At 39.4% G+C, this 16,372-nt stretch overlaps 1 protein-coding gene across 1 annotated transcript in view; it reads left to right on the top strand.

Annotated features, from left to right (window-relative positions):
- FYB2 (FYN binding protein 2) overlaps nt 1–16,372 on the top strand; it is a 95,790-nt gene that overhangs the window by 51,563 nt on the left and 27,855 nt on the right. The window contains 7 exon segments of the mRNA XM_055305846.1: nt 961–976; nt 978–1,058; nt 3,973–4,132; nt 12,771–12,885; nt 12,987–13,027; nt 14,948–15,011; nt 16,056–16,154. Of these exon segments, the coding sequence (XP_055161821.1) occupies nt 961–976; nt 978–1,058; nt 3,973–4,132; nt 12,771–12,885; nt 12,987–13,027; nt 14,948–15,011; nt 16,056–16,154 (576 nt within the window).

Below are 16,372 nucleotides of genomic sequence, written 5' to 3'. Positions count from 1 at the left end.
CTCTTGATGACATCCTTTTCTGAGTTTCTTTGAGGGCTCTTCTTTTTCTGCCTTCCACATAAATATGGTTGTCAATCTAGTTCAGTATGCCAGAAGCAGAAGTTCTCATTTGGGTGTTGATGTTCCTTAGCATTCTTTCCTTGGTCCTTGGGTTTTTCATGACACTGTCTACCTTGCCCCTCCAGTGCAGCTGCTGTCTGTACACTGGTGCACAGAGATCATTCATCTCCTTAAGGAAGGCTGGCTGAGTGCCACTCTGTGCCAGGCACTGTGCTATATTGCTGCTGCAGTTTATACGGTGTTAGTGCTGTAGATACATATAGAAATAGCAGAGCTCTGCCTCTTTAAATTTGATGTAGTTTACAAAGCAAAGTGGAGGAACTGAAGGCAGATCCATAGTGCTTTGTAATGCAAGATAGAAGGATAAAGTATTGGGGCAGCAGCAAGAAAGTATGACTGGGAGAATCAGGGAAGGATTCTTGGAAGTAAGACAATTCAGACAAATTGAGAAGGGTATTGTGTTCCCCACAATAAAAGATGCAGGAGGCAGGTCTGTAAGGGGAAATAGCAAACAAAAAGGAGGAGTTGCTTGAGCTAGGATGGTAGGTTTGGAGAATGTGAGAGTCTAGAGCAAAAGTGGAGGAAAGGAGCAGAAGGAGATGGGGTTGGAAAGAAAGGTTGCGGCCAGATCACAATGAGCTTATGTTTTATCCTACAGGCGATGAGGAGTTCCTAGGAGATTTTAAGCAGGGATTCATTCTGGCATTAATTGGGGCAGGTAGAAACTCAGCAAATATATCTAATGAGTGACCTGATCCTCATCTTAGAAGAAGCTGGGGAGAAAAAGGGGATTATTCATGTCATTCATTTTTTCCATTCATTTCATTTGGTATTGGGTGGTACCCTATGACCTAAACTGTCTAACCCTCACTTTTCCCCTTTTGTCTCTTCACATCTAAGCTCTAAACATGAAGATGAAGATAAAAAAGGAAAAAGAACCATGTGGATTGGAACCTCGAAAACCAAAGAAGGATCTACCTTCAAGCCACCTTTTCAAGGTATTGGTGTTCTAGGGTTCCAAGCCAAACAGTCCAGTTGAGGCATGTCATAGGAGTAGTGCATGGAGTGACTTTTTAGAGGCTGAGACACAGCTCTCCAGAGAAAGTCAGAAGATGCAGTGGGTGTTGGGTGTTTTATCAAAGAAATGAACTTGATAGTAACACTGAGCTCTAGCTTCAGGGTTTTTACTTACTGGCCATGAAGCAGGCCTTAGGAGTAGGGCTGGGACTAATGTGAGTTCAGCAAGGCACTCAGGGGTGAAACATAGGCACTCATTTGGGTGTCGTGCCCTGCAATTAAACTACCCTGGAGGGAGGGCCTCCTTAAGGTATGTGCTCAGAGGTCCTGGTTAGGAGAATGACTTACTTTCTGAGCTCAGTCATTTCATCTGCAAGAGAAAAATAAATAATCTCTACCCAGTTACCATCCTCAGTTCCACCCTGATTCTATTCTCATTTGTGATGATAAAATGAAGTAATGTATGTGAAAATGCTTTGTAAACCATAAGATACTATAAAAATGAAGTACATTGTTAATTATGACTTATTAGTAAATACTGTATCTGTGTGTGTATTCATATCCAATTGACACTATCCCTTTCAAAACAGAGTGGTCAGAAGCTTAAACGGTTGATACCACCAGCACTGCTACTAATGCTCAGAATATTCTACAAACCTATTTGAGATGTGCCTATCTTATAATATCAGGTTGTTCCAGTTCCATCTGTAGGGCTTGAGTAAGTCAACACTTGTTGGTGGCATGGGCCTGAACCGGTGTGTAAGCCCAAAGGCCAGGCTGGACCAGGTTGTGTGTTTATAGAATATCACGAAGCAGCATAATTCAAGGAAGAAGTAAGTCGCTAATTATGAAAGACAAGGACCAGAGTTAGGGAAGCGGCATTGCATACTGACTCCAGAGGGAGGGCAAGGACATAAGTGGGCAATGAGGCCAGAGATCAAAAAGGGGTTAATCAGGAGCATGAGAAAAACAACAGGGGAGCATGGTTAGGGATACTGACCATGAAAGAGCAAAAGTGGGGGATATGTTCTTTATCAATGCTGGCCATTTGACAAGAGCCAGGTCAAGCTACCACTGAAGGGACATATTTCTGCTTTTATGGAGTAGATTTGAGTTTTGGAAATTGTTAAAAGTTACTTGGACTATGTTAGGTATATGTAGGTGGTATAGCTGGGCAGTGCGATTTGTGGTCAGATATAAACGGTAAGTCAGTTAACTACAGAATCCCCTGTGGTTCAAACTGACCCTAGAAAGCATTCCCAAGGACAGCCCAAGGGGAACCTATGTACCATTTTATTAGGTGCCACAGTGAAGGAAGGCAGTCACTGCACTTATGTGAAACTCTGACTTATCACTGTCATTTTTCCCCATTAAAAATTTCACTCTTGGCTATGTGACTTAAAAGAGTGCCCCTCCTTATATTCTCCTTTTAGTTTGCCCAGATCCCACCAAGAACTCAGGAAATCTCATACTTTATATCTGTTAAGTACTTCAGCTTCTCCAAGTACTTTCAGATGTATTGTCATAGTCAACCCTCCTGCCCGCTTGCAGTCGGAAGGACAGTAATCTCCTCTCCCATTGTCATCTGATAAATGGCCAGAAAGCCTGTAATTCTTCTTGATTTCCAATGTCTATTCCTGGCAATCCATCCAGATCTTTCTGAAATGCACATCTAGCTCAGATTGCTGCCTGGGGCTCAGTGAGGCCCACACTGAATCTTGCACAAGAGACCCTGCATTACTCAGCCTCATCCTGTTATATCTTCTCATTTCATCTTTTTTCCCTGCTTCTTCCACTCTTCCCTCAGCATCAGCCTTCACATACCTGTCTGAGGACGCTAATATTGCTCCAGATACCCATGCCTTTGCTCGTGCTGATTTGTCCTCCCGGTACTCCTTTACCCCCTCAGTCAATCTCTTATTTACATCTTTTTTTTATTTTTTATTATGATAGTCACACACACACACATACACACACGAGAGAGAGGAGAGAGAGAGAGAGAGAGGCAGAGACATAGACAGAGGGAGAAGCAGGCTCCATGCACCAGGAGCCCGACGTGGGATTCGATCCCGGGTCTCCAGGATCACGCCCTGGGCCAAAGGCAGGCGCTAAACCGCTGCGCCACCCAGGGATCCCCCTCTTATTTACATTTCAAAATACTCTTTAATAAGACCTACTGTGGAAGTCTTTCTCCACCCTGTCTCCCAGCCAAGAGAACTGACCTCCCTTCCTCTGTTTCTGTCTCAGTGAACAATACAATTGCAAATAGCACTTGCCACATTGTACCTGAATGTTTGTGTGTATTGTCTCCAAGATCAGTGTGTAGGCCACTGTGCCCATGGCTTCTCTCTAACTCCAGAACCCAGCATTAGTGTTTGACAAACACTGCAGTGGGGAAATGAGGAGGAACAGAAGAATGGCAGGAGGAAAGATGAAATGTGAGGCAAAAGGAACACAGCATCCGTTGGTGGTCAAGAGCACAGGGTTCAAGTCCTACCCTGGTAGATTACTAGCTGTGAGACCAGAGTATTTGAAGACCAATTATTTGACCTTTCTAAAGTCCTTATTATGTGGACTAATGATATTTTCCTAATGGGGTGTCATGGATATTAGGTGAGATAAGATACATGAAAAGCCTGCTCTGTAGTCAGTGCTTGGTTATATGCTGGCTGCCTCCTTTGGGGCTGCCTCTGTGCTGGGTGTTCTGTGACCATTCAGAAATGAGCAAAAGACATGGTCTGCATCCTCGTGAAACTTAGTCTAGGGAGACTGTGTTCAGTACCATAATAAATTGCTATGCGTGAGGAATAAATGATTGAAGAACAGTGCAAGTAAGTGGCCAACGGAGCAGGTAAGTCAGAGATCTACAGCAATCTCCCTGTTGAATATGTTTAGGAGGCTGCCTGTGGAGGGATGCTGGGAAGAAACCAGGTGATGAAAGTCCAGAGAGGCAACATGAACATGCTGCCCAGAAAGCAGGACCCTGTGAGCCACATTGTCCAGACAAAGGCCTGCCCCCAAGACCCGAAGCTGGCCAGGCACTCCCTAGGCCACTGTAAGTTGCATTTCTTCCTGGTTCTCTTCACCATCACCAAATGATTTTAAAGTTGTGCATGTCCAGGATTTTAGTTTATTTTATAAACACTTATTGAACATTTATTATGTACCAGGAAACTTGCCCTAGTGTGAGGCAGTCATGCAGTCATGGAAAGAGCACTGGATTTAGAAGTAGAAGACCAGAATTCAAATATAAGCTCTAATACTTACTAGCCATGTAAGAAATAACTTCATATCCCTTCAGCTCCATTTCTTTATTTATAAAAGGGGTTCATGTGTTAGACTTCATAGGGGGTTTGTGAGGCACAAATTGTGACAGTATGTAGATCCTCAACAAACATTTATTCATTTCTTTGTATATCTACCGGCTTCTGTTGATTTTTGTAGGCCAAGATAATTGACACACTGATGATCTCTCTGGCTCTCACTATCTCTCAAATAAATAAAATCTATGTCAGAAGTCACTTCTTCTGAGGCCTCCCTTCCATCCTTCTCTTTCCTGCTCTCCAGAGACCACAATTCCTCACTTCTTTCTGCTTCCATGGCACTGAAACAACTGTGACCACATCTCCATATAGGTCAAGCATTTCTGGGACCCAGGACCACTATATACTAATCCCATAATCTTAGGAAACTTGCAGATTTTCATGTGCAAATGGGGTTAATACTATTTATTTTCCAGGGCTATTTGTCAGTCAATACAGATAAAGTGTTTAGTTCATGTGCTCAATAACTTAGTTCTCTTCATTTATTTTCTTCTCTAAAGTAAATTATAGCATGCCTAACATAATACATGGGGTACATGTTTGTCTCCCATGGTATACAATGAGCACCATGAGATCAGAGACCATTTGGTATTTTTTTCTGTATTTCTGCAACCTGGTACGTGTCTGGCACACTGGAGATCTCCCAACGAAACTTTTTTTTTTTATAAATTAATTTTTATTGGTGTTCAATTTACCAACATACAGAATAACACCCAGTGCTCATCCCGTCAAGTGTACCCCTCAGTGCCCGTCACCCATTCACCCCCACCCCCCACCCTCCTCCCCCTCCACCACCCCTAGTTCATTTCCCAGAGTTAGAAGTCTTTATGTTCTGTCTCCCTTTCTGATATTTCTCACACATTTCTTCTCCCTTCCCTTATATTCCCTTTCGCTATTATTCATATTCCCCAAATGAGTGAGAACATACACTGTTTGTCCTTCTCCGGTTACTGTGGCCAAGTTCAAAAAGGGTGTTGCCTGAGTTCTCCTCTGGGATTTTGATGGAATCTTGTCTCACATTTAGATCTTTCATCTATTTTGAGTTTATCTTTGTGTATGGTGCAAGAGAGTGGTCCAGTTTCATTCTTCTGCATGTGGATGTCCAATTTTCCCAGCACCATTTATTGAAGAGACTGTCTTTCTTCTAGTGGATCGTCTTTCCTCCTTTATCGTAGGAAATAAAAGAATAAATCCAACATCAGTGAGACTATGGTAGATTTGAGAATATAAATAATTCTCATGACTAAGAAAAGTAACGAATACATTTTTGGAAAATGTATTAAAGTATCACAGAACTGATGTAAAAAGAAATCATCCATATACTCACAGGAACCAGGAATCCTGGAAGGTGAGTGTCAGAGCTACTCCCACTCTAACGGTTTTTACTGAGCTCTGAATCTCTTGAGTTCCTGTTTTGACTATGTGATGTGCAGAGGACAGGAGCTATGTCCCAGGGCCTGCCCCAAGTGAGCTTATAATAGGAGACTCCTGTATAAAGCCAGGACCTCAAAGGATATGTCCACACAGAAATGAATAAGACTGTGCCTATAGTTAAAAATACTGTACTGTATACTTACAGATTTATTATAAAATGGGTAGATCTCAAGTGTTTATTCTGAGATAAAAATTTTTTTCTTTTTTTTTTTTAAGTGGTTCAATATTCATTTTATTAAACTGAGACCAAAAAAGAAAATATTTAATTTTTTTTTAAATTTTTTTCTCCTCCTGGGGTGCCTGAGTAGCTCTGTCAGTTATATCTCTGACTCTTTTTTTTTTATAAATTAATTTTTATTGGTGTTCAATTTACCAACATACAGAATAACACCCAGTGCTCATCCCGTCAAGTGTAAAAAGTAGCAAAAGATATTTTCTGATATTAATGACACATGAAAAAGCATAGAAATAGCATAAAAATTTTTAAAAATGCCTTGAATTTTTTTGTTAGTCTAGTCTCCAATTTATTTTTTTAATAAATTTATTTTTATTGATGTTCAATTTGCCAACATATAGAATAACACCCAGTGCTCATCCCATCAAGTGCCCCCCTCAGTGCCCGTCATTCAGTCACCCCCACCCCTGCCCACCTCCCTTTCTACCACCCCTAGTTCGTTTCCCAGGGTTAGGAGTCTCTCATGTTCTGTCTCCCTTTCTGATATTTCCCACTCATTTTTTCTCCTTTCCCCTTTAGTCCCTTTCACTATTTTTTATATTCCCCAAATGAATGAGACCATATAATGTTTGTCCTTCTCCAATTATTTCACTCAAAAAATGCCTTAAATTGAGAAATAGGTAGACTTAACTTGGAGTATAGAAAAAAATGGAAGTTAGAGGAAGACTAGTTGAAATGAATAAAAGAGTTACAGGAGAGCCCCGAATATGGGGCTGAAAGCTATTTTCATGTAATTATGTACTGTTCATGAGAGTCACTATAGATTTGAGGATTATGCCATGAAAAAAATAGTCCAAAGAGGATTATTCTGAGTAATCTGTACATACTGCTAAAACACAAAGGGAGTTGCTGAGTCCATTAATAGTTCTTTGCAGTACTTGTTTGAGTAGCACAAAATGTTTAATCAAAGAGAGTGGGCATGAAAACTGAAAGTTTTGAGGAGAAAAATACAATAGAGTGTCTTTCTATACTCCTTCTATGCAAATAGGCCTCTTAAAAAATGAATGAAGTAAATGTATCACTTCTTTTGGTTGAAAAAAAATTAACAAAACATAAATCCCAGTAAGCACAAGGAGACTTGTCCATTTTGACCCTGGTGCTGGGTGAAGGAAAAAAAAAGATTACCATAAACTGATATGCAAACCAATAAGCAGTTCAAAGTCCCACTACTATGTGTGTGGTCCAAAAGAAATTCAGTGTAATCTAATGTGGTATCAGCTGGGTAGCCCTCCCAGACAACTGCTTGAAGTAAACAAAATCCTCTTTGATGGAAGCAACTTCTATTTCAGGTTTCAAATAATTCTAAAATATATACTTTTAAAAATTAACAGTTCATAGACAAAAATTACTAAACACATAAGCAAACAAGTCACAGTGACTGGAAACTAGCAGAACAGATGCTAGGGGCCAGTCTCCAAGATATTACAGATACTAGAATTATTAAACACAAAACATATATTAATATATTTTAAAAATTAAAAAATATGAACAAGGAATAAACATTTTCGAAAAAGATAAATAATTTGGTGAATTGATATGGAAATGTGGCGAATAAATTATACATCAGATTAGACACAGGTGAGGACTCCTGGGTGGCTCAGTGTTTGGGTGTGTGCCTTTGGCTCAGGTCATGATCCCAGGGTCCTGCGATTGAGTCCTGCCATCAGGTTCCCTGCATGGAGCCTGCTTCTCCCTCTACCTATGTCTCTGCCTCTCTCTCTGTGTCTCTCATGAACAGATAAATAAAATCTTTAAAAAAAATTAGACACAGGTGAAGAAATTAAGGAACAAGAAGATAAATCTAGAGAAATTATCCAAAATATATTTCACAGAGAAAATGATAGGAAAGAAGGGAATGAGAGGATAAGAATTCTCAAGGATAAATGGAGAAATCTTAACTACAAAAGAGCCATGGAAAGAGTGGGAAGGAAGAAAAAATAAAGAGATAATTCCTGATAATTTTTGAGAATTGTTGAAAGATAACAATGTGTAGATCCAGAAGCCCCAAAGTTCTCAAGCAGGCTAAAGAAAAGAACATCACACCTAGTTATATCTTAAAGAAATGGAATAATATTGAAGAATAAAAGAAAATCTTAAAATATCTTAAAAGCAGACAAAGGAAAAAGCCAGTCATCCAGAAAGAAACAACCAAGCTGATTGCTGAGTTCTCAAAAATAAGAGTGTGTAACTTGAATACAATGCTACTGAAAGATATTGAATGTCTATCCAGAATTGTATAACTAGTGAAAATGTATGTCAGGGATGAAGGAAAAATTATATTTTTAGACAAAGTGAGAGACTTTAATCACCAAATAAAACCTCCTAACGGAGTTTCTAAAGCATATATTTCAGAAAGAAAGAAGATAATCCCTTGCATAATTTTAGATGCAAGAAAGTATCAACTGAATAAAACAATACAGCAAACTCGGGAGAGGAAAAAAATATTGAGCATTAATAGCATATATTCTGGGAAGGTAACTCAAAACATTTTAAGGTTTTTAACTGTAGCGAGTAATTTATACTAACTTTAAAAGAGAGTAGCTAGGATATATTTATCAAAAGATAACAGAGTGAAAAGACAAGGCACAGAGTGAGAGAAATTATTTGATTTATATATATTTTTGACAAAGGACTCATATATGGAATACATAAATCTTCCATAAATATCACTGTACCCAGAAAATAAAAAAATAGAAATCAGAAAAAAAATTTAGAGGAATTGAGAAAATATTTTTTTTTGAGAGAATACTTAAGCAGGTACTTCACTCAAGATTTTCAAAAAGCAAATACATTATGGAAGAGCTGTTCACCTTCATTAAGTTTCTGGGAAATACAAATGAAACCTACAATGTGAGACACCTAGGTAGCTCAGTGGTTGAGCATCTATCTACCTTTGGCTCAGGTGGTGATCTCGGGGTCTTGGGATCAAGTCCCACATCAGGTTTCCCACAGGGAGCCTGCTTCTCCCTCTGCCTATGTCTCTGCCTCTCTCTCTGTGTCTCTCATGAAATAGATAAAATCTTAAAAAGAAAAAAAAAAGAAACCTACAATGTGATATCACTACACTCCCACCCAAACAGCTAAAATAAAAACCACTAAAAATATCAAGTCTTAGTGAAGTTATGGAACAACTAGAACTCTCCTACACTGCTGGGACTGTAACTGGGGTAATCATTTTGGAAAACTGTCTGGCAGTATCTATTAAAGCCCAGCATATGCATATCCTATGACTAGCAACTCTATGCCTATTCTTATACCCAACAGAAATGCATACTTCAGATTACCAAGACATATACAAGATGTTCATAACAGAACTTTTTATAATGACCTCAAACTGGAAACCATCCATATGTCCATCTAAAGTAGAATGGATAAATGTAGTTTGTTCATACATGGAATCTTTATAGGAATGAACAAATTACAGCCATATGCAACAGCACAGGTGAATGTCACAGAGTACTGAAGAGAAGTAGGCAACACCAAAGAGAACATTCTGAATGATTCTATTAATGTAAAATTAAGAAATAAGCAGAATTGACCTCTGATATTAAGCATTATGATGGTGGCTACCCTTGTGGGAGGGAAGGAGGACTAGAACAGAGCATGGGAAGGGCTTGGGGGCCCTGACGGTATTAGATATTTTTTATCTGTGTGCTCTGTACATGAACAGGTTCGATTTGGGAAAAATCCATTGAGCTGTACTCTTATGATTTGTGCTTTTTCCTGTATGTTATAATTAAAATTTAAAACACACTAGGGTAACTATTAAAAGAAAGCACATATTTCTTCCAAACAATACAGAAAGAAGAGATCTCAGTCAAGAAAGAGGAAGGTGCCGGGATGCCTGGGTGGCTCAGTGGTTGAGCATCTGCCTTCAGCTTAGGGTGTGATCCTGGAGTCCCAGGATCAAGTCCCGCATTGGGCTCCCCACATGGAGTTTGCTTCTCCCTCTGCCTATATCTCTGCCTCTCTCTCTTTGTGTCTCTCATGAATAAATAAATAAAATATTTTAAAAATAAAGAAAGAGGAAGACGGGGGGGGGAAAATAGAACAAATAAGTATGTAATGAGATAGCAAATATAAAGTTTAATATATCAGTAAACACTATAAACTCAATACACAAAACACTCTAGTTAGGAGACTTATGCATTCAAATCATTTAATATTAAAAGATATTGGAGTGCCATTTATTTGGCCCTATTCTAGGTGTTTGGGGTATAGCAAAAATCTCTATGTTCATGGAGTTTTCATTCTGATCAGAGGAGAGAGATAGTAAATATATAAACAACAAAATATCCAAAATGGTAGTAAATGTTATAGAAAAAAATAAAGCAAGAAAAGAATCAGGAAAGCAAATGGAGTTAGAAGTTATAATTTTAGAATATTCATAGGTCACTTTAGAGAAGTAAAGAAAAAAAAAGGATGAGGAGAGCCAAGTGTATGTAGGGTAAGAATGTTCTGGGGAGGGGCACCTGGGTAGCTCAGTCAGTTAGGCATCTGCCTTCGGCTCAGGTCGTGATCCCAGGATCCTGGGATCAAGCTCTGCATTGGGCTCCCTACTCAGCGAGGACTGTGTTTCTCCCCCCGTCCTTCTTGTTCATTGTCTCTCAAATAAATAAAATCTTTAAAAAATATATTCTGGGGAGAGGGGAGAAGGAATGCAAATATCCTGAGACGGGAGCCTACCCCATATGGGGACGGAACAGCAGGAAGGCTGTATGGCTGGAGCACAGTATTGTAGGAGATGAGGTCAGAGACACAACAAGGGGCCAGATAATGTGGGGGCTTCTGTAGACCATTGCAATAACTTTGGCATTTACTCTGACAGATTTTTAAGAATGAATGAGAGGTTTTGAGCACAAGAACAGAATGATCTGATTATATTTAAAGAATCATTCTGGCTGCAGTCATGAAAGAAGAATTGCGAAGGGATAAATCAGGGACCTGTTAGGAGCTTATTGCACTAATGTGAGAGATGACAGGAGCTTGGAGGAGCATACGTGGTAGACTTGTTGAGATGCGTTTGGATTCAGGATAGAATTTGGATGTAGAGTAGGGCGTCAAGGATGTCTTCATGCTTGGGACCTGAACAACTGAAAGGATGGGTTGCCACTTTTTATTGAGATGGAGCCGACTTCAGAAAAAAAGCAGATTTGTGGAGAGAAACTGTGAGTTTGGTTTGGAGCATAATGTGTTTAGACAACCAAATGGGAGTAGTGTGAAGGCTGATGGAGTATCTAGCATTCAGGAAAGATGTCTAACTTAGAGATGTAAATTTGGTAGTTGTCTGTGTTTTTTAAAAAGAATCCATAAACTTTTATATTTGCTGCAGCCAAAAGGAAGGATTAAGAAAGAAAAAAAATATCTTGAACTAGGAATTAAGCACCTATGTGTCCAGCATCTTTGCTTTGTGGTAGAGAAATTTACTGGTAACTCCTTAAGAAAAAGCAGCACCTCATAGCTCAAGGAGCTAACATGCTTGAGATAGTTTAGAGTCTACATGCTAATTGATTTCTTATCAGGGGATAAAATCTTTTTTCAAAGATTTTATTTATTTATTCATGAGAGATACAGAGAGAGGTGGAGACAGGCGGAGAGAGAACCAGGCTCCATACAGGGAGCCAGATGTGGGACTTGATCCCAGGACCCCAGGATCACACCCTGGGCCAAAGGCAGACGCTCAACCACTGAGCCACCCAGGCGTCTCCTTATCAGGGGATTAAATCTTGTTGTTTGGTTCATTTAATTGACAGAAGTCAATTTGCTTACTGCTTGTTTTTCAGATGTATCACTTCTTCTTTCTGATTAATAGTTCATATGTGAAAATGGTTCTGAATCACTCATACTCAAAATATTAACCTAGGCCAACCGATAAAAATGTAGCAGTTTTATGGTTATGACAAGTTTGCAGTTCTGTGAAATAAATCAGCACGTGCAATTAACAGGCTAGCTACTTGTGCCAAAAATCCTTGTACATTTTTCAACTGGGCACACCATCTTCTGGCTAATTCAAACACTAAGGGAATAAGAAATGTTAATATGCTCAATCAACTTATCTAAGAAATTTGAGGGGAAAATGACTCAAAATTGGACAAGGTCATCTAGATTTATAGAGAGAGAAGAGGTGCCTGCATGACCCAGTTGGGCATCTGACTCTTGGTTTTGGCTCAGATCGTGATCTCAGGTCGGGGTATTGAGCCCCATGTTGGGCTCCATGCTCAGTGGGGAGTCTGCTTGAGATTCCTTCTCTCCTTCTGCCCCTTCCCTACACGTGTGCACTCATATGCACTCTCTTGCTCGCTCTCTCTCTCAAATAAATAAATACATCTTTAAAAAAAGAAATAGAGAGGAACTCCAGGGCTGTACCCTGGAGGATCTCACCATCTGAGGTCAGAGATTAAAGAAGAGCCATCAAAAAAAAATATGGGTCACTAGGCTAGCACTCTTCATAAATACATATTCATCCTTGCCACAATCACATAAGAGTTGGTGTTATTATTGTCCCAACTTCATGGACATAATTGAGTCTCTGCAAGCTGAAGTGATGTGCCAAAGAAGCATACGTACCAAGATTATAATCCAGTTTCAGATTATGAAATCTGCCTTTCCTATTCTTGCCTTCACTGCCATGGCATGTGTGAATGCATTTATGGTAGCAGTTGATGAGCTATTCTTCAAGACTTTCTCTGTTTTCCTTACAGGTGGGTATGTGGAGGCCTTAGAGGTCACGAAAGAAACTCCAGACGGAGGGGTCTGTAAGCCTCTCTCCATCTCAGACGAGACATATGATGATGTTGAGTACCCCGGGAAGGCAGGGTAAGTGCATGTCAGCGGTGTGGTGAGACTGGAGATGACTGTGGCAAGACTACAGGTACAACACAGTAGGTTAACGGTCTTTGCATTATTTCTTCCTGCAGACCAAGGTCAGACTACTCTAGCTCATTTGCTTCTGATAATGGTAAGTATAAGAAGACACTTGAGACTGTTGGTAGAAATTGCTGAGTGCTTCTGTGGCTGATTAGTGTAAAGTGTCTTTTATCTATGTATATTTTAATAATGTCAATCAGGCAAGGTGATGGTAAGCTTGATGGGAGAAGTGGTCTGAGGTATGTGCTAAAAAATCCACTTAGAATCATGAAGGTGAAGACTCTAATAATGGGGCTCTTGCACCAAAAAAGCAACTTCACTGTGAAATGTCCTCCTTCCTGACTGCTTCACAATGCAGGTCTGATTACAGGAATGGTGTTTTTTAATTTATATTTTGTTAGTTAACATACAGTGCAATATTGGTTTCTGGGGTAGAATTCAGTAATTCACCACTTATGTATAATACTCAGTGCTAATCACAAGTGCCCTCCTTAATGCTCATTCCTCACCCCCCCTCCCTTCCTCAACCCTCAATTTGTTCTTCATTGTGAAGTCACTTATGGCTTGTTTCCCTCTCTCCTTTGTTTCTTTTCCCCTTCCCATATGTTCATCTGTTTTCTTTCTTAAATTCTAGGAATATTATTTAAATAACACACAATTGTGGTTTCTTAATACTTTTAAGATCACCTTTCATGTGGTCTAGAGGCCTTGAGTGGTTTTCCTCTACCTGCCACTAAAGACTTCACACTATACACAGTCTTCATCCTCGAGATCCATTCATGCCTACTTCCTTTTAGTTTCTCTGACTTACCAAGCTCCACCATGGAGTGTTCTCATATGCTCTTCCTTCTTCACGGAGTGTTCTTCCCTCCCCTTGGCCCCTTTGCCTACATGACTGTTGTCTCCTCTGGTCCCAGCTCCTTCATTATTGCCCCAGGAAATATTCCCGTTGGTGTACAGTCTCATCAATCTCCTATATCACGGCCGTCCCTTGCAGCACTTTATAGTTATAATTTTATACATTTGTGATTCTTTTTTTTAAAGGCATTTCCTTTTTTTAATTTTTATTTATTTATTTATGATAGAGAGAGAGAGAGAGAGAGAGAGAGAGAGAGGGGCAGAGACATAGGCAGAGGGAGAAGCAGGCTCCATGCACCGGGAGCCCGATGTGGGATTCGATCCCGGGTCTCCAGGATCGCGCCCTGGGCCAAAGGCAGGCGCTAAACCGCCGCGCCACCCAGGGATCCCCTACATTTGTGATTCTTACATTAGTAACTGTCTTCTCTCCTAGATTGTTATCTTCTATATGCTTGCTATTTTTCCTAGCCCCTAGTATAATGCCAGGCACATGTGAGACATTCCAAAACTATTTACTGAATATGCATGGATAAAGAAATAATAGAGGAGGTTATAATCAAATGCTGATCTGGTTGCTTTTGTCCTCCTTAGAATGTCAGAATTTGAGATGGTGAAACAACCTTGGAGATCATGAAACTTAGTACCCCGTTTTAGAAAGGAAACTAAGGCATGGAGGATTTACGTGACTCTCCTAAACTCACTGTATGTGAGTTACCTTTTAAGACTGAAAATCATTCCCTTGCAGGGTAGCCTCAAAGTGTATCTGTACTTTAAGCTCATGTGTTGGGCTAGGCTAAAGCCATGCTATCAAGAAAGATTACTCAAGATGCTTCAGTTCTCCATTATTGCCTCAGCATTCAGATTTTTAGTAGACTCTGAAAACTATATATGAAATATGCATGGCAAGAGGGAAGAAGGAAAGAATTTGTTAATAAACCAGTTTTCTTTGACTACATCAGATCAGACTTGGAATAATGGGGTAGAAGCAAATATGTACATACCTTTATAGAAGTTTAATTATTTTTACCATATGCTTATGTAAAAAATCTATTTGACATCAAAGTGTACCTAACACCTGATAGGTATCCAGTAACTTCTCATGATATCTGAATTATTGTCATTATAAATGAAAATCACTTTTTTTCTATTTCAGAAGAAAATTGTGAAGAAGTATATGAAGAGGTCTATAAAACAAAGAGCAACTACCCAAAAATAGAGTGAGTTTCTCTTTTTTCTTAGTTTGTAGCTAATGGTATTTCCCTATTAGTGTAGGAAAACCAGAGTTGAAGAAACAATCCCCTTCCCTTGACCCTATCATCCTCAGGGAAGATCTGCATCAAGAGTGGAGATAAAATATTTTAATACCACACTGTGATGAATAAGAGACTTGCGATTGTATCTAACCACATGCTTTAATTTTTAATTTTATTGCTTTCTCTTTTGAGAAAATGTCCACCTCTCAAAGTAGAGGGCTTTAATATTGTGTTAGGAAATAAGTGTGAAGGGAGAGGTAAGTATCAATAAAACTTGCTGCAGTTCTATCATAGTATTTCCAGGAAGAAACCAATGGGTATGACTTAACCTGTGTCTTTGCAAGTTAATAAGGCTGTCTCTGGGATTTTGGCTTAATTTACTATCTAAGAATTCCATGTTATCAGGAATATTCAAATGGGCATTATTCATCAAGTCTAGTTATTGGGGGCATACTGTGGAAATGAAAACAGCAATGGTCAAAAAGCAAGAAGGTTGGGGGTTGAAGGGAAGAGTAGGGATCCACACTGGGTAGAATGGTACGGGTGTATCATTCCCTCTCCCTACCCTCTAAAAAATCTAGGAGCATATTTGGAAGGATTGTAATCATCAGCTGGGCAGTAAATGTACCACCATTGTTGTGACATCATTCAGTAAATTAAAAGTCAGTGATGTGGATTTCAAGAGCCAGAAATTCCAAAACATATTTGTAAACATAATTTATAAACTATGCTTCCCTAAGTCGTCATCTCTAAAAGTAAGGCTTTGCTTCATATCCTCAAAATAGAGACCATTTGGGGTGGATGAAAGTTTGTATGGAAGTGTAATTCCCTTCATAGCTAAATAGTAAGTGTTACTTCATATTGGTATCTAAACGAAAAAGAAGAGCATAGAAGTTGATAAGGTATTTTCTGCCTCTACCTGCAGTAGGATGTGTTCTTGTATGAGCCTCCTCCATCTCTATTACTCTCTCAAATGGCATGCTATTTACACCCCCTGATTCCTTTTAGTTTAGATGGAAAAGAAGCACTGAAAAGACTACGGAAATTCTTCAAGAAAGAAAAGGAGAGATTTAAAATGAAGAAAAATAAGTTGAAAGAAAATATAAGGTAATTTTTTTTTTTACTTTTTCTTTCCAGGAGAGGACTAGCAGTGCCAGCCTGGTAGTTATATATCCTATCCTCAAAAACAGTGCAGGGGGTATCTGAAGCTAAAACCAAAGGCCCTAGTTAACACCTGTCTCCTCCTTTCCAATTTGTGAGTGAACCACACCCACAGATACTAATAAGACTGTAACAATATTCCTTTCGGAAAAAAAAAATGATGA

The sequence above is a fragment of the Nyctereutes procyonoides genome, unplaced genomic scaffold, assembly GCF_905146905.1.
Source record: "Nyctereutes procyonoides isolate TBG_1078 unplaced genomic scaffold, NYPRO_anot_genome, whole genome shotgun sequence".
Lineage (NCBI taxonomy): Eukaryota > Metazoa > Chordata > Mammalia > Carnivora > Canidae > Nyctereutes > Nyctereutes procyonoides.
This window is presented reverse-complemented; position numbering and strand designations above follow the sequence as displayed.